The sequence below is a fragment of the Manis javanica genome, chromosome 2 (assembly GCF_040802235.1).
Source record: "Manis javanica isolate MJ-LG chromosome 2, MJ_LKY, whole genome shotgun sequence".
NCBI lineage: Eukaryota > Metazoa > Chordata > Mammalia > Pholidota > Manidae > Manis > Manis javanica.
Genome location: NC_133157.1, coordinates 131,034 through 156,011, shown reverse-complemented (window position 1 = coordinate 156,011; position 24,978 = coordinate 131,034). Strand labels below are relative to the sequence as shown.

At 48.1% G+C, this 24,978-nt stretch overlaps 1 protein-coding gene across 11 annotated transcripts in view; it reads left to right on the top strand.

Annotated features, from left to right (window-relative positions):
* CACNA1B (calcium voltage-gated channel subunit alpha1 B) overlaps window positions 1-24,978 on the top strand; it is a 180,455-nt gene that overhangs the window by 96,922 nt on the left and 58,555 nt on the right. For 10 of the 11 annotated variants that reach the window (XR_012124599.1, XM_073220677.1, XM_073220671.1 and 7 more), the window contains 5 exons: window positions 17,135-17,261; window positions 19,262-19,391; window positions 19,693-19,752; window positions 21,225-21,331; window positions 23,928-24,024. Coding sequence is in view for 10 of the 11 variants with exons in the window: in XM_073220677.1 (XP_073076778.1) it covers window positions 17,135-17,261; window positions 19,262-19,391; window positions 19,693-19,752; window positions 21,225-21,331; window positions 23,928-24,024 (521 nt within the window). In the remaining variant the exon portion in view is untranslated. The remainder of the gene's footprint in view (window positions 1-17,134; window positions 17,262-19,261; window positions 19,392-19,692; window positions 19,753-21,224; window positions 21,332-23,927; window positions 24,025-24,978) is intronic. The other variant, XM_073220664.1, reaches the window with a different exon arrangement.

Genomic DNA, 24,978 nt, shown 5'->3' with positions numbered 1-24,978 from the left:
AGATTGTGTCCTGAGGAACCGATCCATTTCACATAGGCGTGGAGTTGTTCATAGGATTCCCTTATTATCCTTCTTAATGTCCATGCAATCAGTGGTGATGTCCTCTGTCACTTCAGAGCTTAGTAATTTTTCATCTTCCCTTTTTGTCTTGGCTTAAGTAGAGGTTTATCAGTTTTGCTGGTCTTTTCAAAAAGCAGCTTTTGGTTTCACTGATGTCTATTGATTGCCTGTTTTCAGTTTCATTGATTTCTGCTCTAATTCTTGTTATTTCTTTTCTTTTGCTCACTTTGGATTTAGTTTGCTCTTTTTCTGTTTGCCTATGGTGAAAGCTCAGATCATTGATTTTAGATCTTTCCTCTTTTCCAATCTATGCAGTCAGTGCTATGAATTTCCCTCTGAGCACTGCTTTTGCTCTGCCTTTGAAAAGTTGTGTTCTCATTTTCATTCGTTTAAAGTCCTTAAAAAGTTATCTTGAGATTTGTTCTTTGACCTGTGTGTTATTTAGAAGTGTACTGTTTGATCTCTGCATATTTGGGGTTTTTTTTTCCAGTTACCTTTCTGTCACTGATATCTATTTTAATTCCATTGCAGTCTGATAACACACTCTTTTGCCCACATAAATTTTTTTTTTCCTAATTCTTGAGTGTTTCAATTTCTTTGGATATTTTGGATGTAACTCTTTTTTCAGTTAGGTGACTTACACATATTTTCTAGGTTGTGTCCTGTCTTTTCATTCTGTTAATGTCTGGTGTTTTTTATTGTTCCTGGTAGAGGTGTTAATTGGGTCCCTGTTACTACTTTTGCTAGAAGCAGAAATCTAAGCTATTGATTTTTATATTAAGTTTATATTCTGTATCCTGTTCTGATTCCTCCAATTGTTCATCAGTTTTAGCATTGCTTCTCTTCAGTTATTTTCCGAGTGTGTTATGAGATGTTTACAAGTATAGTTCTAACTTTCCCTTTGGAAGTCTTAGGCCTCTCATTGTCATTTTTTTTCGCCTAATCGCAATGGCTAACACGCTGTCAGGTAACAGTGGGGTTAGTGGGGGCCCTTGCCTTGTTCCTGCCTACACTAAATAAGATTATAATTTTGGGGTTGAGAGGTGTGTGTATGTGTGTATATAAAATAATATTATAGTATCCATTAATTCCTATTTCAGTAGGTATTTTTACCTGGAATAGATGTAGAATTTTGTTGAAGGCCTTTCCAGCCTGTAGAAAACATATGTTTTTCCTCCTTAATTATGGAGGTTTATAGTAATGAATTTTCTGATATTGACCTGTCTTTGCAATCTTAGAATAAACCCTATTTGGTTATTGTATTTATTTTTTAATATGATGTTGGATTCCATTTGTTAATATTTTATGTAAGATTCCTTTGGATTGATGATCTAAAGTGATACGTGTTCTATAGCTTTCTTATATTATATTCAAGCATCATAAGGTTTAGATATTAATATTCTATAGTTATGTCTTGCTTAGCTTTAATCCATTCCTGGAAGTCAAATGTTGCAATGGGAGTCCCATTTCTCATTATTTTAAATGGGAAAAATTAATTACAATGTGTTACAATTGGTTATACTTTAAATTCCCAACCAATTTCGTAAAATATGAAGAGAACAACAGTTAAACATTGAAAAGTAAAAACTATCATGTTAGGACATAAAACACCGAGCATATTGTTTTGTATGACCACATGTAAAATAGCTGTTAACAAGCAGTGGACAGACAGCTCCTTTACTGAGACTTCCTGCACTTCTCAAAAACATCCACATACCATTCTGATAGTTGACCTGCTGAATTTGGAATCTTGGCCTTAGATTTTCCCCACATTTTTTTTGTTAAAAATGTTGTATTGAGGTTTGGGAATGTGTACATGTTCCCTACATAAACATCAGCCAAGATAAACCTAACAATACTGTTCTACTGAGGTGTGGGCACCGCACGGCCGAGAGCCACTCTGCGGGGAGGTTTCACCGGAGGAGATGTTTTGTAGGAGGCACCTATTATTGATTCATAAAATTAATTAGAAAGTTTCCTTCTTTTCTTTTTCTGGGATAGTTGAAGTAGCACTAGGAATACAGTTTTTGAAACTTTGTAGAATTCCCTTGTGGAATTATCTGGCTCTTGGTTTTTGTTGGGTACATCTTTGATAATTTCTTTACAGATGTTGTTTTCTTAAAACTTATCTCCTCTGATCAGTTTGGTGGATTGTAATTTCCTTAGAAATGATCCTTTCGGTCGGGGTTTTTCAATTTATTTACATCGAGTTATGCAAGGAGTGGTTTAAGTTGATTTTTCCCTCCTCTTATTCAGTGTTTTCTTCCCCTTGTCATTTTTTATCCTGTATATTTTGTGACCCCCCCCAACTTTTTTTCTTGATTAAATTAGTATATTATATATTGTGTGAATTGCTATGAAAAGAATCAACATTTTAACTTATTAGTTCTATTATGGTTTTGTTCTTTAAATCTTTACATTACAAGCATATCTTTATTACTCCCTTCCTTCTCCTTTTTGGTTTTAGTTTGTTGTTCCTTTTCTAGCTTCTTGAGTTGGAGACTTAGTTTAGTCTTTAATTTTTTGTAGTTGTTGTTGGCTTCACTTATTTAACCATTGCAAATAGTGCTGCCACGTAGGTCTTTGTAAGTTTTTTCTTTTAAAATGAAATTACTAGATCAACAGGCATGAACATTTCTATAGCGCTTGATTGGTCTCACCAAATTGTTTCCAATATCAATATTCTAATTTGGAGTGCTGTAACAGTTTATAGTACTTTATGCACAACCAATCTTACTAATAATAGATTTTAATATTTTACGATAAATACATTTGCCATTTAATAGTTAAACATGGTACATAATTATTATTGTAACATTTTGATTATTAGGAAAATTAAACATTTTTTCATATGAATGTAAATTCTGTCCTTGTTTTTTGTTCATTTATCTACTTAGGTCTTTATGGTCTTATTTTTGTAAACTTTTTATTATAGATAGCAAATTTTTTTTAATGTGTAATTACATGAACAACATTATGGTTACTAGACTCCCCCTATTATCAAGTCCCCACCACATACCCCATTACAATCACTGTCCATCAGCAGAGTAAGATGCTATAGAGTCACTACTTCTCTGTATATACTGCCTTCCCTGTGTCCACTCAGCCCCACTACATTATGTGTGCTAATCCTAATACCACTTTTCCCCCTTTATCCCTCCCTTCCCTCCCATCCTCCCCAGTCCCTTTCCCTTTGGTAACTGTTAGTCCATTCTTGGGTTCTGTGCTTCTGCTGCTGTTTTGTTCCTTCAGTTTTTCTTTGTTCTTATACTCCACAGATGAGTGAGATCATTTGGTACTTGTCTTTCTCTGCCTGGCTTATTTCACTGAGCATAATACCCTCTAGCTCCATCCATGTTGTTGCAAATGGTAGGATTTGTTTTCTTCTTATGGCTGAATAATATTCCATTGTGTATAATATGTACCACATCTTCTTTATCCATTCATCTACTGATGGACACTTAGGTTGCTTCCATGTCTTGGCTATTGTAAATAGTGCTGCGATAAACATAGGGGTGCATCTGTCTTTTTCAAACTGGCTCCTGCATTCTTAGGGTAAATTCCTAGAAGGTAAATTCCTGGGTCAAATGGTATTTTTGTTTTGAGTTTTTTGAGGAACCTCCATACTGCTTTCCACAATGATTGAACTAATTTACCTTCCCACCAGCAGTGTAGGAGGGTTCCCCTTTCTCCACAACCTCGCCAACATTTGTTGTTGTTTGTCTTTTGGATGGTGGCCATCCTTACTGGTGTGAGGTGATATCTCACTGTGGGTTTAATTTGCATTTCTCTGATGATTAGCGATGTGGAGCATCTTTTTATGTGCCTGTTGGCCATCTGAAATTCTTCTTTGGAGAAGTGTCTGTTCAGATCCTCTGCCCATTTTTTAATTGGCTTATTTGCTTTTTGTTTGTTGAAGTGCGTGAGCTCTTTATATATAATTTGGATGTCAATCTCTTTCGGATCTGTCATCTATGAATATATTCTCCCATACTGTAGGATGCCTTTCTGTTCTGCTGATGGTGTCCTTCGCTGTACAGAAGCTTTTCAGCTTCATACAGTCCCACTTGTTCATTTTTGCTTTTGTTTCCCTTGCCTGGGGAGATATGTTCATGAAGAAGTCGCACATGTTTATGTCTGAGAGGTTGTTGCCTCTGTTTTCTTCCAAGAGTTTTATGGTTTCATGACTTACATTCAGGTCTTTGATCCATTTTGAGTTTACTTTTGTGTGTGGGGTTAGACAGTAATCCAGTTTCATTCTCTTACGTGTAGCTGTCTGGTTTTGCCAACACCAGCTGTTGAAGAGGCTGTCATTTCCCCATTGTATTTCCATGGATCCTTTATTATGTATTAATTGACCATATATGCTTGGGTTTATATCTGGGCTCTCTATTCTATTCCACTGGTCTATGGGTCTGTTCTTATGCCAGTACCAACTTGTCTTGATTACTGTGGCTTTATAGTAAGTAAAGTCAGGGAGCGTAATTCCCCCTGCTTTATTCTTCCTTCTCAGGATTGCTTTGGCTATTCAGGGTCTTTTGTGGTTCCATATGAATTTTAGAACTATTTATTCCAGTTTGTTGAAGAATGCTGTTGGTATTTTAATAGGGATTTTGTTGAAGTCTTTAATTTTTATTATTTAAGGCTGTGAATTTCTGTCTGATTGCTAATTTAATTGTATCCTAGATTCTGATATTTGGTGTCTTCATTTTCACCAGATCTTAAAGAAAATGTGTCAATTGGTTTGCATCTCTCCAGGGTATTTTGAGATTCCTGGGGATGTCAGGCCATCTGCAAATGAAGTGTTGTTTTATCCTTTCTGATATCTATGCCTTTCATTTCCTCTTCTTCTCTTATTTTGCTGGCTACAGTTTCCAGTACTGTGCTGAGGAGCAGTGGCAGGAACTGACACCCTCTTGTTCACAGCTTGTGGGAGGAGGGAGCATTCAGTCTTTCAACACTACGGAGGATGTTAGCTCCAGTTTTTTGTTTGTGTTTGTAGATGTTTTTTATCAAGTTGAGGAGAGTCCCCGCTATTCCTTCTTTTCCGGAGAGTTATCTGTTGAATGAGTGTTGAATGTTGTCAAATGATTTTCTACATCATTGATACGATCATGTACTTTTTGTTCTGTAATGTAATTTCCAGTGACTGATTTTCAAATATTAAGACAGCCTTGTATCCTTGGGGCAGTGTTTAGTGGTTGTGTATAATCCTATACATTGGTGAATTCTGTTTGCTGATATTTTTATTAAGGAGTTTTGCCTCTGTATTCATGAGGGATATTAGTCTGTAGTTTTCTTTTTTTGTATTGTCTTTGTCTGGCTTTGGCATCAGAATAATACTGAATTCAGGAAATTAATTAGAAAGTGTTTCTTCTTTTTTTCTGGAGGAGATTGTGTAGAGTTCAGGTCTGCCAGTTCTTCTGGTAATCCTGTTTGTTAATTCCCCTTTAAATGTTTGATGGAATTATCCTTAGTAGTTATAGGACTGTGTTATCTATTTCACATTAGGTGAGTTACAATAGTTAGAACTTTTGAAGGAATGGTCCATTCCACTGAAGCTGTCAAATTCATGTGTGTACAGTTTTTGTGGTATTCACTTGGTATCCTTTTGATGTCTTCATGGTCTGTGGTGACAGCCCCTGTCCCATTCCTGGCATTGGTAATTTGTGTTTCTGTCTTTTTTCTTTGCCAGTGTTGCTAAAAGTTTGTTAATCTCATTGGTCTTTTCAAAGAACCAGATCTTTTTTTCATTGATTTTCTCTATTGTTTTTCTATTTCAATTTGCATTTGATCTTTATAATTTTCTTCCTTCTGTTTGCTTTTGGTTTATGTTGCTCTTTTTTTAGCTTCTTGAGATGGGAGCTTAGATTGTTGATTTGACGTAAACATTTAGTGCTGTACATTTCATTCTTAGCACTGCTCTGGCGGAATCCCACAGATTTTGATGTTATATTTTCATTTTCATTCAGTTACATTTAAAAAATTCTCCTTGAGATGTCCTGTTTGACTCATGGATAATTTAGAAGTGTGTGTTTAGCTTCTAAGGGCTTGGAGATTTTCCTGTTATTTTTCTGGTATTGACTTTTAGTTTGATTATTTTGTGGTTGGTCACATACTCTGTGTGATTCAGTTCTTTTATGTTGGTTAAGGTTTGTTTTGGTCCAGGATGTGGCATCTCATGTTACATGTTCTGTGAGCACTTGATAACAATATACACCCTGCTGTTGTTGGGTGGAGCTTTCTGTAAGTGCCACTTAGATCCTGTTAGCTGACAGTGCTGCTGAGTTCTGTGTACATGCAGACTTTCTGTCCAGACCTTACAATTGTTGAAAAAAGAGGATTCAAGTCTCAAATGACAAATGTGGATTTATCTATTTCTCCTTTCAGGTCTGCCAGTTCTTGCCTCAAATATTTTGCTGTTCTGCTGTGGAATACATACACACTTAGAATTGCTATCTTTTTGAAAGATTTCCATATGTCATTGTGTACTGTGTTACTCTGTAGCAGATAATTTTCTTTGTTTTGGTGTCTACTTTATCCGACATAAATATACCCACTGCTACTTTATTTTGATTAGTATTTGCATGGTATATTGATTTCACCTTTTAAATTTCAGACTAGCTGTATAGTTATATTCTTAAGTTAGTTTCTTGTAGACAGCATATAGTTGGGACATATTTTTAATCCACTCTTGTCAACTCTGTCTTTTATTTGGTACATGTAGACCATTTACAATTAATGTGATTGTATATATTGGGGCCTAAGACTGCTGTTTTATTTTTTGTTTGTTCTGTTTTTCATTTCTCTAGTTTCTTTTTCCCGATTTCCTGTGGACCACCTGTATATATTTTAGAATTCCATTTTGATTTATCTATAGCATTTTTAGTGTATCTCTGTATTGTTTTTTTAATAGTTGTTCTAGGTATTATATTATATATAGAAATTATCCTAGCCTACTAGGGTTGTCATTTCACCAGTTCTGATGGATAGAAGCTTTTCCTCTGTTTTTACTCCCTATGTATAATTGTCTTAAATGTTTTCTCTACATGTATTTCATGTAGAAAACCATATCAGTGCGTGTTACAATTTTTGCTTCAACTGTCAAATGTAATTTAGAAAACTCAAGAGGAGAAGGAAAGTGTGTTGTATTTATCTATAGTTTTACTCCTTCTATTGTTCTTTCTTCCTTCCTGATATCCCACCATTTCTTCTTTCATAATTTACTTTCTGTTTGGAGGACCTTCCTTAGCCATTCTTTTCGGGTAGGTCTGCAAGGGACAAATTCTCTTAGTTTTCCTTCATCTGAGAATGTCTTTATTTTCCCATCATTCCTGAAGGATATTTTCACTGGGTATAGAATTCTGGGTTGACAGTTCTTTTTTTTTCAGCACTTGAAAAAACGTGTGCCTCTCCCTTCTGACCTGCATGGTTTCTGATGAGAAATCCACTGTCATTCGAATTGTTTTCTTCCTATAGGTAAGCTGCTGTTTCTCTCTTGCTGCTTTCAAGATTTTTTTCTTTGTCTTTATATTTCAGAAGTTTGATTATGATGTATTTTGGCATGGGTTTATTTAGGTTTAGCCTATTTGGGTTTTGCGCAGCTTCTTGAATTTGTAGGTTTATGTCTTTTTGCCAAATTCGGTAATTTTTTCATCCATTATGTCTTTGAATGCATCTTCAGCTCTGCCGTCTCTTTCTGCTCTAGGACTCTGTTGACATGAGTGGTAGATAGTTTGTTATAGTCCCAAAGGCCCCTGAAGCTCTGCTCACTTTTTTCAGTCTATTTCTTCTCTGCGATTGGGTAATTTCTGTTGTTCTGTCTTCCAGTTCACTTATTCTTTCCTCTGTGTCCTGCAGTCTGCTGATGAGCCCATTTATTGTTTTCAATTTCAGGTATTGTATTTTTCAGTTCTAAAATTTATATTTGATTTTTTGTTGTGTTTTATATTTGTTTGCTAAGACTCTGTTTCTTTGTTGAAATTTTCTATTTTTTCATTTGTTTGGAGTATGTTTTTAATTCTGTGTTGAAGCATTTTTATGATGGGTGCTTTAATCATTGTCAGATAAATCTAAGGTCTATATCATCTTGGTGTCTATTGATTATCTTCTCATTAAAATCGAGATTTTCCTTGTTCTTGGTGTGACAAGTGATTTTTGACTGAAACCTAGATTAGTACTGATTTTTATGTTGTAAGCCTCTGAGTCTTGTTTAAATCCTCTGTTTTAGCTGGTCTACTGTGACCCTGCTCCAGTGGGAGGGGGTTGGGAAGCTGCCTCATTATCGAGAGATGGGGGTAGAAGTAAGGTTCCCACCCACCTTCCACTGACACCCCGAGAGTGTGGGCCCCTTGTTCCAGCTGGGTCTCCGCTGGTGGCCATGCTGTCTGGGAGAGGTGGGAGTGCCTCATCACTACTCTACATGGCCGTCATTGACACAGCAGGAGTTGACCTCATTACTTCTGGGTGGTGGTAAGAATCCTGCCTTTCTACTAGGATTCACTCTGGGAAGTAAAGGGAAGGGGTGCCTCAGTCCTTCTGGATGGGAATTGAAGTCCAGCCCCCAGTGTGATCTTCACTGACACTGCATGAGCTGGGGGTCTGGTCACCACAGGGTGGGGTGAGAGCCCCTGCTCCCTGCTTCTCCCCGACACCATCCCGGCAGGGGCTTCAGAACGTCTCGGTGCAGGCCGCTGAGGGTGGGAGTCTAGGCTTCTCACCCCACTCCGTCTCTGCTCATATGCATGGAGGTGGGGCTGCAGTTATTTCTGTGGTGTTTTGCAGTAGTGAAGTAGTTATTGTCTGTAAGTTTCCCATTGTGCTAGGCTGTGACTTTCCTGGCGCGGTCACTAGTGATGCCTGGATTTTGTGGGGGTTTAAAAAAATCTGTGCCTGTTGGCATTTCTGTGTTGTTGGCTTCTCCAGCACCAAGGTTATCTGAAGCATAAAGGAGAAGCCAGAAGAGAAAATCTTATTGCTGTGTCACCCCTCAGGTCCCCAGCCAGTCTGCTGCCTTCTCTCCACTTTTCAGTCTTTTTATGTTCGCCTTACACCCTATGCCCAGGATTTTAGCTGGGCTTGGTGGGATGAATGGGAGAAAGTACTTTTAGTCTGTCATTCCAAAAGCTGAAGTGTTGAATTCATTTCTTTATATGGTGTTAAGTAAGAATTGAAGTTCTTTTTATTTTTCCCCATCCGTACTCCTTGGATGTCCATTGTTCCATTGCCGTTTGTTAAAAAGGCTATCATTTCAATTGAATCACTTTGGCATTTTTGTCAAAAATAAATCGATAGGTGCTTTTTCATTTTGGCACAGAGGGCTGGGTTTTGAATGTCAGCTGGACTCCATCGTTTTATTTTTTTCAGACATTCCAGTTACACGAATGTCGGATCTACTTAGCCTGTCTTCTGTATGACTTTCTCTCTAACTATATTGAAAACTAATTCCTTGTTTCACAGTTTTCTGTTGTCATTTCACTCCTGCCTTCTTTCTCCCTTGCTATACTTTCAGTCACACTTGTTTTCCTTTGTGCTCCACGTGATTTCTGATATGATTTTGTCTTTAACTTCATTTCTCAGATGAATTTTTTTTTTCAATTTCTCACCTGAGTTTGGTCAGCACTCATCTCATGTGTCTTAATTGCCCATACATTTTTATTTTGAGCTTTTGAGTATGGTCTGATAAGCAAATTCTTAGGAATTTTTTGTTTAATTATATTTATGTAACGTTGGAAAGTTGGGTTGTAAGGTTTCCTGTGCTTTACAGTTGTTTTCTGTAGAGTATTTTTATTAGCTGAAAATTTTTCATCCTTGCTTCCCATTTTCTTATGGCAGAAGCTTTGTATGAAAGTTGGGTTCCTTTTTCTGACAGTGAGGAAGTGTGTGAATTTTCCTGGACCAGTGGTTACGTGTCATTTTGTGGAGATTAGGGAGGGACTTGGGCAGCCTGCTGGCTTGCCAGTGCAAGAACAGCCTTCTCTGCCACTGCAGCGGGACCTGGTTCTTTTACTTGCCGTGCTTTGGGGGCAGTGTCTGTCTTGCTCTGATTCTGTGATAATATCTTGTCTTGGAGGACCCTGGACCTCCACCACTTGCTTCTCTCTTCCCTCTGTCACTAAGCCCCAAAGCATACCTCTCCCTTTCAAGTCTCTTTCCTCCAGAAGCAATGCCTCCCAGACGTTGCTGCCTCCAGTCCTGTGTGCTTTCCCAGTCCTCATGAGCCACGCTCTGTTCCACCGGGTCTCAGCCCCGCACTCAGTAGTCCTGTGTCCAGGTGCAGCCCTGCTTCTGTGGATGAACTAGCTGATGCGGCCACATTGCACATGACTGGGGCCGCCGCGCTCGCGCCCCTGCACTCGGTCCCTGCCTGCTCCTGCAGGTGTCCGGGGTCTGTCTCCCCGCTTGCACGTACATTCACGGTTCTGCTTTTCCTACTTCCTGTGTGCTGAGGCATTGACGGGGGATGATCGTTACCTCGCCTTATGCACCACGTGACTTGTGGAAGGCATGAGGAGAGATCTGAGTGCAGGGGACTGTCACTGTCTACGGCCGCCGGCCTCTGATCCCTTCAGTTTCTGCTAGATTCGTAGTTATGGCCACTTTCACGGTTCTGATTTCCTTCCTTCCCTCCTGTTCTCCTTCCCACCTTCCTTCCCTTGATGAATCTTTTATTCCTGAAGGTTTATTCCCCATTTCTTTTAGTGAGGCTTGAGGCTAGTGAAGTCTCTCAGTTTGCCTGAAAAATTTTTATTTTGCCATGGTTTGTGACAACTAGTTAAACTTTGCATGTAATACAGTTTTGTTATTTTCTCTGAATGTATTGAGACTGTTTGTTCCCTCGTCTTCTGCCTCCTGCGGTTTCTGTGAAGAAGCCAGTCATTAGTCTGAATTGTTCCTTTGTATGCCTGTGTTTTCTCTCTATGTCTCTTTCATGAAACTCTTTCTATCATGGGAAATGGAAACACTGCACGTGGAGACACAAGCATAAGGAGCCCCCGTGTCCCTGTCACCTGCCCTCGAGTCAGCCAGGTGTCCCCGGCCTTCCTGCACTCCTCTGCAGCGCCTCGTTTCAGAGGCGACTGCACACACATCTCCGACATTTAAGGGTTTGGCAACCACAGCTCATTATTACACCTAACAATGTTGACAGTGATTCCTTAATATTATCTAATACCTTCCCCGAGTTCAAATTTTACCATTTCTCTCAGAAATAACTTTTTACAATTGATTTTTTTGAATCAGGAGCCAACCAAGGTTACTCATTTGACTTTGCTCAATCAGTCTATACCTCTTTCAGTCTTTAACAATTTGTACCGTTTATCTGAGGAAACTATCAACTGTCCTGTAGTGTTTCTCGCTCTCTGGCTTTGGCCGCTGCATCATGCAGGGCGTTGTTCTGCACAGCCCTCCTGCCCCTGCGTCTGGCTCCCTGGTGCTCACCCTGAAGCAGGCCTCTGAACTGGCACTGTGGCAGCCTTGCTGGTGGCCCGTGCGTGCAGTGCATCCCTGCCCTCCGCTCCCTGGCTGTCAGTCGCAGGCTGTAGTAACAATAGAAAATGTCTCCAGACATCGTCACATACTTCTGGGCGGCAAGATCGCCCATGTTTGCCAACCACCATCTAGAGACTTGGTAAGCCACAGGCAAGAGTGGAGGGACATGATGGAGGTCAACTTTTAGTAGCAGGAGACTGGGGAGGCTGTTTGGAATGCAAGTCAGTGGAGGAGAACGAGAGGTCGGGCTGTGGAGGTTCTCACTGGCTGCAAGCAGTGCTCAGAGGGTTGTCGTAGGGCAGGGAGGGGCCTTCCTTCTTTTCTTAGAAGTAGATGAATTCCTATGTGAAAAGTGTCCTCCCTAGGCAGGGTGATCCCCATCTTCCTAATGCCTGCTGCAGGGAGGCAGTGCCGGGCGCTGCCCTGGGCGGGCCCCCTTTCCAAAGTGGCTCCTTACTTGCTTGCGTGCTGCAGGTGCTTAAACCCAGCGGCCTCTGTGGCTCCTCCTCAGAGAACTGCGCCTGATGGCCGGAGGTGCTCCGCCCCATGCAGAGGCCGGGCAGTGGCAGTACGGGCGGGCAAGCCAGCATGCCTAGTGGCGCTGGCAGGGAAGGGCCGCTCGGTCCGGCCAGCTGAGGCCCAGTGCCTGGCGCGGGCAGCCACTGCTGGGCCAGGCTCCCCAAAGCGTCACTCGTGCTCAGCTCCTCTCTCCCCGTTCTGCCGCCCGGTTGCTCCTGGGAGCGTGTCCTTACGTCAGCGCTTGCCACGGGACTTTCATCTCAGGGATGAGAAATAGTATTTTTTAGGGTGGTCTTTGCTACTGGGTTTTAACTGCTTTCAGTCTTTTCAGGACTTCTATTTCTTTTTAAAGAGAAGAACATATACATTCTTTAGGCATTTGTAATTCAAATGTGAGGTTATATGATTTTTTGTCTAATGTCTTTGATTTTGTGTTAGTATCTTTCTCCTATGCCAAAAATTTTGTCTTTTTGGTTTTTTTTTTAGGGCAGTTTTAGGTTCACAGTAAAATTAAATGGAAACTAAAGAGATTTTCTCTCCATCCCCTGCTACTGCATGCACTGACTTCCCCACTGTCAGCATCCCCCACCAGAGTGCGTTTGCCAGTCTGTGAGCCTGCGTAGACGTGTCCTGATCACCTGAAGTCTCCTGTTCATGTTAGGGCCACTCTTGGTGGCTTACATCCCAAGGGTTTGGACAAATGTATGAAGCCATGTGTCCACCATTACAGTGTCATGCTGAGTGGTTTCACTGCTCTAAAATTCCTAAGAAGTAAAATTTGTCTTTTTATACTTTATCTTTTTAAAGTGGCATTTTTGAAAAAATTGTATGTTCTGATTATTTGCTCCTACTGTCTAGAAACACAAGTAGTTTTTGTCTGTCAGTTTTGTTTCTAGCCAGAGTTACCAGACAAACTCTTGTTCCTTTAAATGATTTTTCTATAGATTGTTTTCTAGGTAGACATAGTTATACTGTCTGTGAATATATAATTTTGACTCATGAGCTCTTTAAAGTCTCCTTTTAGTTCCCAACAGTAAATTCTAAATTAATCTTTTTATTTCTGATTATTGCCTTAATTTCTAACTTAATTGCATTGTGATTAGGAAACACGATCTGAATGATCGTCTCTGCAGTTGCCTCAAGGCTCAGTATATGGTCAAATTCTATGAATATCCCATGTGTGCTTAAGGGGAATATGTTTCCTCTAATTTGGGAACCCTGGGTGTTTTATATTTGTCTGCTAAATCAAGTTCATTAGTTATCTTGGTAAATATTCTACATATTCACTGGTATTTTGCCTGGTTAGCCCCCTGGTAATTGAGGAGGTGCACTGAAATCTCTCTGCAGATCTGTGAGTTCTTACTGTGTGTGTGTGTGTGTGTGTGTGTGTGTGTGTCTGTGTGCGTGTATATGTAACGCAGTTATTTTGAATAGTTTGAAACATGCAGCTCAGTGCAGAAAACAGTCTAACAGATGACCAAGAACTATTGAATGTGTTTCTGCCTCTCTTCTGAGGGACTTTTTCTCTTACGTCTTCTTTTTTAAACAAAAAGCTTCCACCGAAATGTGTACTTACCTTCTGCATTTTAAGCTACTTTATTTATGTTTACAATCATGTCCCACTGGAGGTGAGATTCTGTCTTCTGTGGTGACCATTTAGCTCTATAATGAGTTTTTCTTAAAGCCCCTGTGATAGCATTTTCCGTCCTCCTGAAGTGCACACATCCTGCTGTGCACCATGTGTGCATTCTTGGAAAGGTTGAGCACCGGCAGTAATAAGCCTTGTAGGAAAGAGCAGGGTTAAGCCTGAACGATTCAAGGTCTATGCAGCTCTGTAACTAGAATACTAACAAGATTAAGAACAAGTCTAATAAAATAGGGTATCACAGTTAAATCTGTATTGGCTTAGGGACCCAGTATCGGCCTTCGACACTGCTTTCCGCTCTGAGGGGGGCTCCTTGCAGGCACTGGCTTCTAGTGGAGGCCAGCCTCATCCCGCACATGGCAGCAGTGCCCGTGGGGATCGGCAGCGACCGAGTGAGGGCCTCCCTTCTCCCCATCTCTCCTCTCTGGCATTTTGCCTCTCACCGCCGCTTTATCCTACTCAAACTCCTGTCTTCTCTCCTCCCAGTCCCTGTGCTACTTTCTGCTTGAGTTCTGTTTTCCTGCACTAACAAATAGGAAAACAGACTTGGGGAACAGCTGGCACGCACGCAGGGGCACCTCCCGGGGCCCTCCTCCAGGACCCCCCACAGTTACTGGCCCCCAGTGCCGTTAAACCGTTACGGTTTGCACTTTGTTGAGCTTTTATAGTCGTTTTCAGGGGGCGGATTGAGTCCATGTTAAGCTTCTCTGTCTCAGGCATGGAAACTCTAGGTCAATTTTACAGACTTTTATTGCTTGTTTCTTTAGAATTCATTTTTTATATTTCTTTACATATTTATGTTTATTTTTATATTCCTCATCTAAAAAAAAGTTCTCTATCTGAAGTCCATGGCAGATATAAACCTAGGACTTGTTTCTGCTGTCTTTTATCCTGGTTATATTGCTTCTTTATATGTTTTTTATTTTGGGTTTATATATGATTGACCTTAACCCACCCTTCCTCAGTTGGCGTTTTGTGAGATAATGAAGCCTTACAGAAAATGAATTGATGGACTTGTTCAATTCTCCCAAGGATGGCACATGACCCTTCTCAGTGTGTAGGAGAGAAATTCTTCTGACATGTGGTTGTCTTGCGATATTAGACCTTGAATTCTCTTCACATGCAGAAGGGCTGCCTTCACCTGGAGGTTCTGTGAGCCAGACGTGCCGTGTTTTGTCAGAGACGGTTTGCAGTTGCTTTCCCAGAAGCCCAGGGCACCCCCACTTGGGGCTGACCTGAGCCCTTTTGAGGCTCAGTTCAGCTGAATCCTCACTCTGCCCCTGCCTCTCGGTGAGCTTGAGCTCAGGGTTCTTGGCCCAGCAAGAACATCATGTCCCCACAAGGTAGGGTCTCAGTTCCTTAATCTGGAAGACGGAGATGGTGCGCGGCCCCCGAGTGCCGTGGGGAGCAAGGGGCCGGGGCTCCTTGCCTCTGTATCTGGCCTCCTTGCTGGGGCTCTCCTGTTTCTGCAGTTTAGCACTTGTTCCTGTGAAGTCTCTTTCAGCAGCCTGCGCCCATCAGTGAACTCACTTTTAGCCTGATGCGGTCGTCATTCGACTCTCCCCTTCTTTCTTGGTCTGCTTTGCCTTAACCGATGTTACTGTTGTGCATCTGTCTCGGACGTTGTGTTTCCATCCAGGCTCGGGCGCCTGTTGCTTTGAGCAGCAGTTCTTCACTGAGTCCATATTGGTTCTTTGCTCCCTGTTTACTTATCCTCGGGTTTGCTTTACTGTTACTGTGGAAGAGTCTGTAAAGCTGTGGTTTTAAAATGATACTTTTTAAAAAAAGTGATGCATGCCCATCATGGAGGTTTTTTTTTTAAATGTTTAAAGTGTAGCGAAGAGAATTAAAAAGATTGTCAGAGCCCATTCAGAGTTATTTCTTTGGTGTTATTTCTCTCCCCATATATGTTATTTTTTGTAGTTGAGCTCTTCTGGGATATACAAGTATGTAGCCTCTTTTTAGCTCATAATACTGGAAGCTTTCTCTTTTGTCATTTCAACTATTTGTAGGCATTTTTAATATCCTTAGTATGATACTTCATGTAAATATTGTAAAGTCAGTCTCCTGTGGTTGTACATGTTAGTTTTTTTCTGTTATTGTAGAAGAACTTATAACAAACACCTTTGTGAATACAGATTTTTGTGTGCATTAGGAGATAATGTGGTCTCCTTAGGAGATAGTCTCACAAATTAAATCAATAGATAGAATTTTTTAACATCGTGAATAAACCAATTGCTTTGATGGAAGATTGTGTAATTTACTCCTGCTGCAGAGAAATCCGGCAGTGCTGGATGGTGGCAGGCTGACAGCTTCCCGAGGCTCAGGGCTTCTCTGGCCCCCTGCGCTCTGCAGGTCTGAGAGGCCCCCGGTTGGGGCCAGGCTTGGAGCCTTGGCCATCGCACAGGCTCTGGACTAACTGCCTCATTCCTGCTGCCCATCAGCATCCTCCTTGCTCTGATGTTTCTTTTAAGAAGTGAAAAATGAGGTCCAGCAGTGAGGATTGGCTCCAAGTCATTGCCCTTGGCATCCCTGAGGTCTCAGGAACTCTGACCCACCAGAACTGAAATGTGCATTAGGATAGTCAAAAACGGAAAACCACTGTGGGCAAAGTGCTAGGCATAGAGCACAGACAGCAAAGCTGCTGGATGAGGACAAAGGTCATGGCTGCTTTGATCTCAGGGAGTTTGGTCTGTGGGGGCCAAGCCGAGCGCAGGTGGGGGCCGTGAGGAAGGGGAGGGAAGTGTGGGGAGCAGAACAAGAACACATGGGGGTTGGGGGCCTGCGTCCTCTGCAGCCCCTGGCCTGGAGGGGCCTCTGCTGGGTCCTGAAGTTGAGAATCCCAGGCTGGGTCAGATGGAACCGCCCAGTTCAGGAGAGTGTATGTGGTCCAGGGCCCTTAGTTCTGTTTTCCTGCACTAACAAATAGGAAAGGTCCCCGGCCCCTCCCTGTTGGCCCTCAGCCCCTGCAGAGGCACCCTCATGCTGCTTTTTCTTATGGTGTCAACTCTGGGTGGGGAGAGTGGGAGCCTAAAGACCCTGGTCTCAGGGGCTGTGGGGGCTTTGGTGCTGTTAGAACATCTGGACTAAAAGCCTCAGTGGAGGTCGGGGCACTGCTCTCCCACCCTGACCCTGGGCAAGTGAGAGATGAGGGGCCTCTTGGAGTCTCAGGGACACACAACCCCAGATCTCCAGTGCTGGCTCAGTCCTGGCCCCGCGCAGTTCAGCGGGTCCTGACCATGATCAGAGGGAGTCTCGTGTGATGCAGTTCTTAGCCGCATGCCCTCTGCCGGGCGGGTCCACGGAGACCTGGTCTGCTCGCGGGGGGTTGGAGCTGGGAGGGTATCTGGTGCCCAGGTGAGGCCTACGTGGTGTGGGTCTGTATGTGCCACTTCCCTAACCTGGCCTGTGTCCTCCTAGGTGGTCATGTGGACCTGGAAAGCCAAGCAGACGGGAAGAAGGAGGCAGAAGCTGATGATGGGATGAGAAGCGGACCCCGACCCATTGTCCCATATAGCTCCATGTTCTGTTTGAGCCCCACCAACCTGTGAGTCTCTTTCATCTGCCCTTTGTGCACAGCCGTGACCCACATGCATGTGACAGCTGTGTGCACATGTGGCCCAGCGGGTGGGTGGGTGGCCATGTAGACGTGGCCCAACAGACAGCGGTTCCATGCACCGTGCACATGTCCACGTCCTGGTGGTCACAGCCCTCCGTAAAACACACACTGTTGTGGCCTCGCTGCAGATGAGGTGGTGAAGCGTAGGGAGGTGCACAGCTTTCCCCAGACAGACCTGGTCTCGGGGGTGGAGCTGGGGGCCAGAAGGCCCTGGACCCTTGCCCTCAGCTTCACCGTGGCATTCGTTCATCTCCACACACACAGCGGCTTACAGCCCACATGCTCATGGGCTCCGCTTGTCCATGCTCCCACCATGCCCACCGTGCACGCGTCCTGTGTGCGCATCACAGTCACTCACGGGCCCGTCCGTGTTTCCACGCCTCAGCTTGTGTGGTCATCCTGCATTTTTTGTCCACTCACCAGCCCAGCTGCTTCGTTAGTTTGTTAGTGTTTAGGGCCAAATAGCGCTCTAGGTACTGGGGACTCATAGTGGTGACCAGAACAGAGGAGGAACCCCATCCTTACTAAGCTCTGTGCTAGTGGGAGAGACAGGCAGTAAACAAGATAAGTGACGCCCGAGAGTTGTCAGGTGGTGTGAGCACTGGGCGGAGCACAGGCCGGAACAGAGACGTGGACTGTTGTGGGCACTGAGGTCAAGGAGGGAAGGTCGGTGGGGCCTGGAGGGGGCGGGTGAGACTGGTGGAAGCGGGGGGAGAGCACTCTGGCCTGGGTGACCGTGGAGCCGCAGAGCAGCCGCCTGGCCACACAGGGGCTCAGGGCAGCAAGGCCAATGGCCTGGAGCCCGGCAGTGTCTCCTCCCCGCCCTCCGTTCTCCTTCCTGCGCTCCTTCTTCCCGTCCACACACTGCTCTGCTGGGTTAGGAGCCAGGTGGCAGTGGGGGCAGATGCCCCCTGCCGCTGGCACCAGCAGCACGGAGGGGCAGGTGGCCGTCAAGCAAACCCAGTGTGGGAAAGGTGAGCTGGGGGCTCGCTCTCCAGGGCAACAGAGGTCATGCATTGTTCCTGGAGGCAGGAGTCAAGTGGCAGCTGTAAGCTGAGCCCTAAGGGCGGTCAAGGATCAAGATAAGGGGGGAGCCGGCACTGGCGTGCAGAGCAGGGGAACCCACTGTGGGCTTCAGAGGTGGAAGGCGGCTCGGTGAGGGGGGAGTGCCAGCAGGTCATCAGGGCCTGGGGCCCCTTGGTGGGCACAGAGGCCAAGAGGTGGAGCGATGGGGGGTGAGTGTGACAGCCCCTCAAAGGGAGAGGGGTGGGTGGGTGTGGCAGGCAGTCCTTCCTGGTGGAAAGTCCTTGGGGTGGGAAGGGGTCTGAGGGCTGGTGCAGAGGATGCACCCTGGGGACACACCTCTCAGTGGCGGGAGAGGCACTGGCCCTCCCGCTCATCACACAGCCGCCAGGGATGGGCTTCCCTGACCCGCACAGCGGCCTCCCCAGACGCGCTGGCCCCTGTGGTGTAGTGTTTGTCCGTAGCTGAGTGTCTCCTGGAGGTGTGTGTCTACACAGCTACTGGTGTCCAGAGGTGTCTGAGGAGCAGGGTAGTGGCCAAGAGTGCTGACAGTGAGTGAAGGCGGGCAGCTGCTGGGCACACATGGATCACTGACTCGGGGTCAGACCAGGCCACCACACCCGGCCCAGGCCTGAAGGATTTCCAGGGCCCTCAGCAGAGGCCTGCTCTGCCCAGGGGTGTGGGTGCTCTCAACAGCCCCCTCATCCCACTGACGGCACACACAGTAGGTCAGTGCGGGGGCATGGCTGTGCACCTGCAGACCTTTACATCTGCAAACAGGGCCAGATCCGTTTGGCCTGTGGCCCTGCTGTGGCTTTGCAGACTCCCTAGCGCTGCTCTGGGGGCTCTTAGGGATCAGTGCCTGCTTGTCTGTGGGCCTCAGGTGACCCGGCTTTGCCCTCCAGGCTCCGTCGCCTCTGCCACTCCATCGTGACCATGCGGTACTTTGAGATGGTCATCCTTGTGGTCATTGCGTTGAGCAGCATCGCCCTGGCTGCCGAGGATCCTGTGCGGACAGACTCGCCCAGGAACAACGTGAGTGCCGCTGTCAGGCTGTGGAGGGTGATCCTGTCTGCTCACCAGGCTCCTTCCTCGGGGACGGGGTGAAGGTCCAGCCCACATTACAGAGAAGAGCAGGGGGCGAGCCCAGGGTCAGCATCTGGGCCGCTGCCGGAGGGGCCTGCAGCCGCAGGGACACTTGCCAGGTCTCCCCTCCCTATGACATGGCTGATGGGCCGTCTTCTCTGGGACCTGGGGGAAGACGCAGTGCTGCTGAAATGGCACTGTACCCCACTTCCAGCCTCGCCTTCAAGGGCAACCCTCCCTTTGGTTCTAGGCTCTGAAATACATGGACTACATTTTCACAGGCGTCTTTACGTTTGAAATGGTGATAAAGGTGAGATGTGTGGTGGCCCTGGGGACCCCACCTGCTCCTCTTCCCTTAGGACCAAGACGGGACAAGGCCTGTCACCTCCTAGGAATGCGTGTGCTCATGAGAGGGTGTGCACACACATGTGTGGAGACGTGAGCTCTCATGGGCCCACATGTGTAAGGTGTGCTTTGGAGACGAGAGGCCAGTTCACTAGGGATTCAGTGTCCACCCCGGGAGAGCTCACCAACGCTGTACCTGGTCTCCTCCACATTTCTGACTAAGGGCTACAGACTTCCTTAAGCAGGTGTGGGCTCAGCACCCCTCAGGACCGTCCTGTAGCAGCAGAGAAGGGCCCGTGACATCAGGCTGGGAGGAAGGAGTGCCTGGGGAGAGGGTGGTGTCCTCAGTGCCCAAAGATGGAGGCAGGTGGGTGCTGAAGACTTCCTCTTGAAAGGGCTCTGGTGCCAGCTGGCAAGCTAAGGCCTGACCATTTCCCTGTGGCCTTTGTCCCCTAATAGGCATTGCTCCTTTGTCAACACCTGGGTGGCCAGTGCGGCATCCACACAGGTGGCGTGAGGTGCCCTTGGGTGCCCACACTCATGGCGCAGGCCAGCTTTTATGTGTGTGTGCACCCTCCAGCTCTGCCCCCTCACTCCCGCAGGCTCCTGGGGGAGGCGCTGTCATTCCCTTGCCCAGATGGGGAGGCTGTGGCTCACAGTGACCGCAGCCCTGGGGGTGCAGAACCAGGTCCCTGTGGACCCCACAGCTCTCCCTTCTGCTGCATGCAGCTGACCCTCGGAGGGTCTGGGCGGGGTGTGAGTCCCCTGGGGCCACATGCGCCTGCAGCCCCCATGGGGGAGGGTTTCATTCAGTCTCTAGGAGAGTTGGAGGTCAGGGCAGGGCTCCAGCCTGTCCTGACTCTGTAGAGCTATTTGGGTCAATGGCATTGAGGTCCAGAGGCCCACTGAGACCCTCAGAGGATGGGACTCAGGCCATCTCCCCTCTCCTGACAGTGTGTGACCTGGGCTGTGACCCCTTCCTGGGAGGGTGTGACCTGGGCTGTGACCCCTCCCTGGGAGGGCATGACCTGGGCTGTGACCCCTCCCCTGGGGGGGCGTGACCTAGGCTGTGACCTCTTCCCCGGAGGGTGTGACCTGGGCTGTGACCCCTCCCCTGGGGGGGCGTGACCTAGGCTGTGACCTCTTCCCCGGAGGGTGTGACCTGGGCTGTGACCCCTCCCCTGGGGGGGCGTGACCTAGGCTGTGACCCCTTCCCCTGAGGGTGTGACCTGGCTGTGACCCCTCCCTGGGATGGCGTCACCTAGGCTGTGACCACCTCCCCGGGAGGGCATGACCTGGGACTTGTACCCTCTCTTGCTTGCGGGCGCTGGGGGAGGTGACCTGAGCGGCATCTTTCTCCCCAAACCCCCAACTCTGGGGCCTGGCCCTGCCCCCTTTCTGAAGTGTCCTGCCTGAAAGCGTGTTTCTTCCCTGAAGATGATCGATCTGGGATTGCTGCTGCACCCTGGGGCCTACTTCCGTGACCTGTGGAACATTCTGGACTTCATTGTGGTCAGTGGAGCCCTGGTGGCATTTGCCTTCTCGTAAGTACCCACATCTTTCTGGGTCCGCTGCGCCGCAGTCCGGGAGACAGATGGGTTGGGAAGGCGGGCCCATCGGCCTCCCTGGGCGCCTGTCTTGGGGCGGGGCTGTGCTGGGAGGGCAAGACCGCAGGGCCTTGGCTCTTGGTTCTGAACTCGGGTGGGCAGGCCTCCAGCGTATCGGCGTCTGCCTCTCGGCGTCTGACTTGGCTGCACTGCTTCATCAGCCAGAGCGGATGGGTGCTGGTGGGCATCTTACTTGTTGGGGCAAAAGGCTGCTTTCTCTGAGTCCCTAGAGGCTGGGCCTGGACTGGCTCCCTGAGACCCTGCATGGCAGTGGGCATGAGGCAGGATGGGGGCCTTAGGTGGAGGTGAAGGAGGGAGATGCAGGGGTGGGGGTCACGTGCAGAGATGAGGAAGGACCGTCGTGGGTGCAGGTGTGGAGGGAGGGGTCTTCACCTTCTCCAAGCCCAGGATGGTGTGGGCTGAGCTGCTCCTGGCACGGCCTCCTCACTGACTCTCTTCTCTCTGTCTTCCTGTTGCTGGACTCTCGGTAGGAGCTTCATGGGGTAATGCCTTCCTTCTGTGCCCCCGCTGCCCCTCATCATAGCCCCTGGCACCCTTCCTGGGCGGTTCGGTCGCCATGCCCCCACCCCATCCTCCACCTTGGGGCTGCATGCTGCAGGGGCTGTATCCCCGGGCCCGTGGCCAGGTTGGGGGCGGGAGGCGTCCAGAGAGCAGGGCTCTGAGTGGGTGCTGGCGGCTGGGAGCGCAGATCCCCGAGGCAGGGAGGAGGGAGGCTTGGAGGGAGCTGCTGGGGCCTCACTGCCCTGCCATCCCTGTCCAGAGCTCCCTGTCCCAGTTCCCACAGCAACTTCTGGGAACTCAGCTTTCTTTCCTCTTTCCTCTCCACGACTGTGGCCCTACAATGTCTGGCACCTCCTCTGGAGGTCTTAACCAACCCTCTTCTTATAAAAAGGTGGGGGCGACTTGGCCAGCATCAGTGAGAGGCTTGTGAATGAGACAGTGGGCAGGGGTGGGGACGATGTGGTGAGACCCAACCAGGGGCCCTCAGTGCAAAAGGCCCTGAGCTGGCATGAGAGAAACGCAGAACACAGACCACCAAAGGGCTGCCTCCCCCAGAACCGTATCTGCTGGGAGACAGAAATGGTGCCCCGCTTCCTGTGTCCCGCAGGTGTCTGCCTGCCCACCCAGGTCCCCATGCAGATCTCCTGTCCCCCGTTGTCCTGGTGTTGGTCTCCTCAGGGTGACTGGAGGAAGCTCGTTTGAGGAGGGGTGTCCAGAGCACCAGGGTGATGGAAATAATTGACGGGATGGTCTGGAGGCTGGGCTTTTTCCACCCAAAAGCTTGGTGTTTCAAGGGTGTTTGATCAGACTCTGAGGTGCCCCCAGTTCCCCTTTGCCCATGGAGCCTGCTTGGGCTACCCGGCTCCCTCTCACCAGACTTGGCTGGAGCCCAGGAAGACCGTCAAGGACCCCGTCCCCTCCCCGCTCTCTCAGGCTCCCTGGGAACTTGGGGTGAAGTGGGCAGAATGGGGTCAGGCCCCCTCGGTGCTGAGCCCTCAGCCCCTGCCCTCCAAATGGGGTGTGGCCTTGCATCTGAGAATGTTGACCAGCCCCAGGGTCTGACGGCTCCTGGGCCCCTGCAGCCTGAGGGCGCCCCCTGGGTCTGCTCCGGCTTCCCCTGCGAGGGGCCCGGGTCCAGGCCCGCTGGCCCTGCGCTGCTGAGCTTGCTTCTGGTCCCTAGATTTTCTTTACCAGACGTCCTTCCTGTGTTTCTGCCGCCTCCGTGGGCTCTCCTGTCTGCGGCCTTCCTGACGTCTCACGTCTCTGCCTCCCCGCGGCTCTCTCCTCCTCTCTGACTCCCTCCCGCTGCTCGCCCTCCTTGGCCTGCTGCTCTGCGTACCCCCCTGCGTCATGCGTTCCCTCCGTGGTCATCTGACGTGGCCTCTTCCTCTCCTTTCCTCCCTCCAGGCCTGCCGCCCTTCTGCTCATCTCCCTTTCTGTCTGTTTCACGTCGCCTGGGGGGGTGTTAGGGCAGCTGAGAGTGGACAGGCAGGGAGCCCCCCACGTCCCCGTGGCCCCTCACCAGCGTGCGAAGCAGGAGGCGCTGCCCTCCAGGGGCTCTTGCATCAGTGGACACAGTGGCATCTCACTTGTCTTCCCTGTGCTGCCCCGTGGTGTCTGGGGTCCCAGGGTAGGCCCCCTCCTCCTGCATTCTGCCCACTGCTGCTCTCAGCATGGTGGCTGGAGGAAGCTGGCTGAGGGGTGGGTGATAGAAGCAGCTGATGTGGTCAGGGAAATGGGTTCTTGCAATCTGGAGGCTCAGCGCTCCCTGGGCGCCAGGCCCCGCCGCCCTGGCCCTGGTCTGCTCTGATGAGGCCTTGGCTCAGCTCCCATAGGAGGGGACGCAGTGGCCTGTGGGGCCTGCAGGGCCAGGACCTCCCTGCTCCTAGGTCCTCCACCCTGGGGCCCTAGACATAACACACAGGGAGTGTGACCTCCACCCTGGGAGCCTCGTGGGAACGGGGGGCACAGATGTGCCTCCTGCCTGTCTGCATGTGGCTTCTCCCCCTAGAGGGTCCAAAGGAAAGGATATCAACACCATCAAGTCCCTGCGCGTCCTACGAGTCCTGCGGCCCCTGAAGACCATCAAGCGACTGCCCAAGCTCAAGGTGAGAGCATAGAGGGGGCTCAGGAGTGTAAGGGCCATGTGTGTGAGTGCACAGGTGAGTGTGTGTTTATGCATGTGCATGGAGGTGCATACATGTGCGTGCACCTGTGTGTGCAGGGAATGCATGCAGGTAGGTACATGTTTGCCTGCATGTGCAGTGTGCACATGAGTATATGGTGTGTGCATGTGGTGCACTGTGCATGCATGTGTACATGCACACATGGGACTGGCCCTGTGTCGCTGCAGTTTCCCATGTGGGGTAGGGAGGAGCCGTGCTGAGGGAGGCCCACGTCAGGTTCCCTCGGGTCTTGTGTGTGGGTGGGACGGGCCCTCTAGAGCCAGTCCAGTATCACTCTCAGCAGGGGCCTGTAAGGCTAATTTTCCTTAACCCAGCGGCACCACATCAGGCAGTGTGTTTTCACCCACAGCTGTGGCAAGGGGAGAGGGGCTGCCGAGAGAGGCAGGGGGTCCTGCGGGCGAAGCAGGGAGGACGGGGCTCCCGAGAAGTCGTGACGGGCTCGACCCTGAAGGACGTTATGGCTGAGGTTCCCGGTAAAGGAAAGAGTGTGAAGCCAAACGTGGAGTGTGCCAAAATCTAATAATCATTGAGCTTGTGAGAAATGCTTTATGTGCTTAAAGTCATTTGATCCTCCCAAACCGTGTGCAGGGAAGTAGGTGAACAGCTTGCAGATGCAAGCGTCAGAAGCACTGGGCAACATGGGAGTTAAAGGAGGCAGTTTGCTTCGAGCCTGCGGGTGAAGGGACAGGCTAGAAGGTGACCTGAGGGCAGCCAGAGGCCCTCTCTGTCAGTCGGGGACTTGGGCCTGGTCTGGTGGGTAAAGGGCACCACAGACCTGGGCAGGTGCGCAGTGGCTGCTGTCTGGAGTGTGCCAGGCAGCATCCCTGGAGATGGTCGTGGGCCTGCAGCTGTGCACAGCAGAGCAGGTGCACCTTC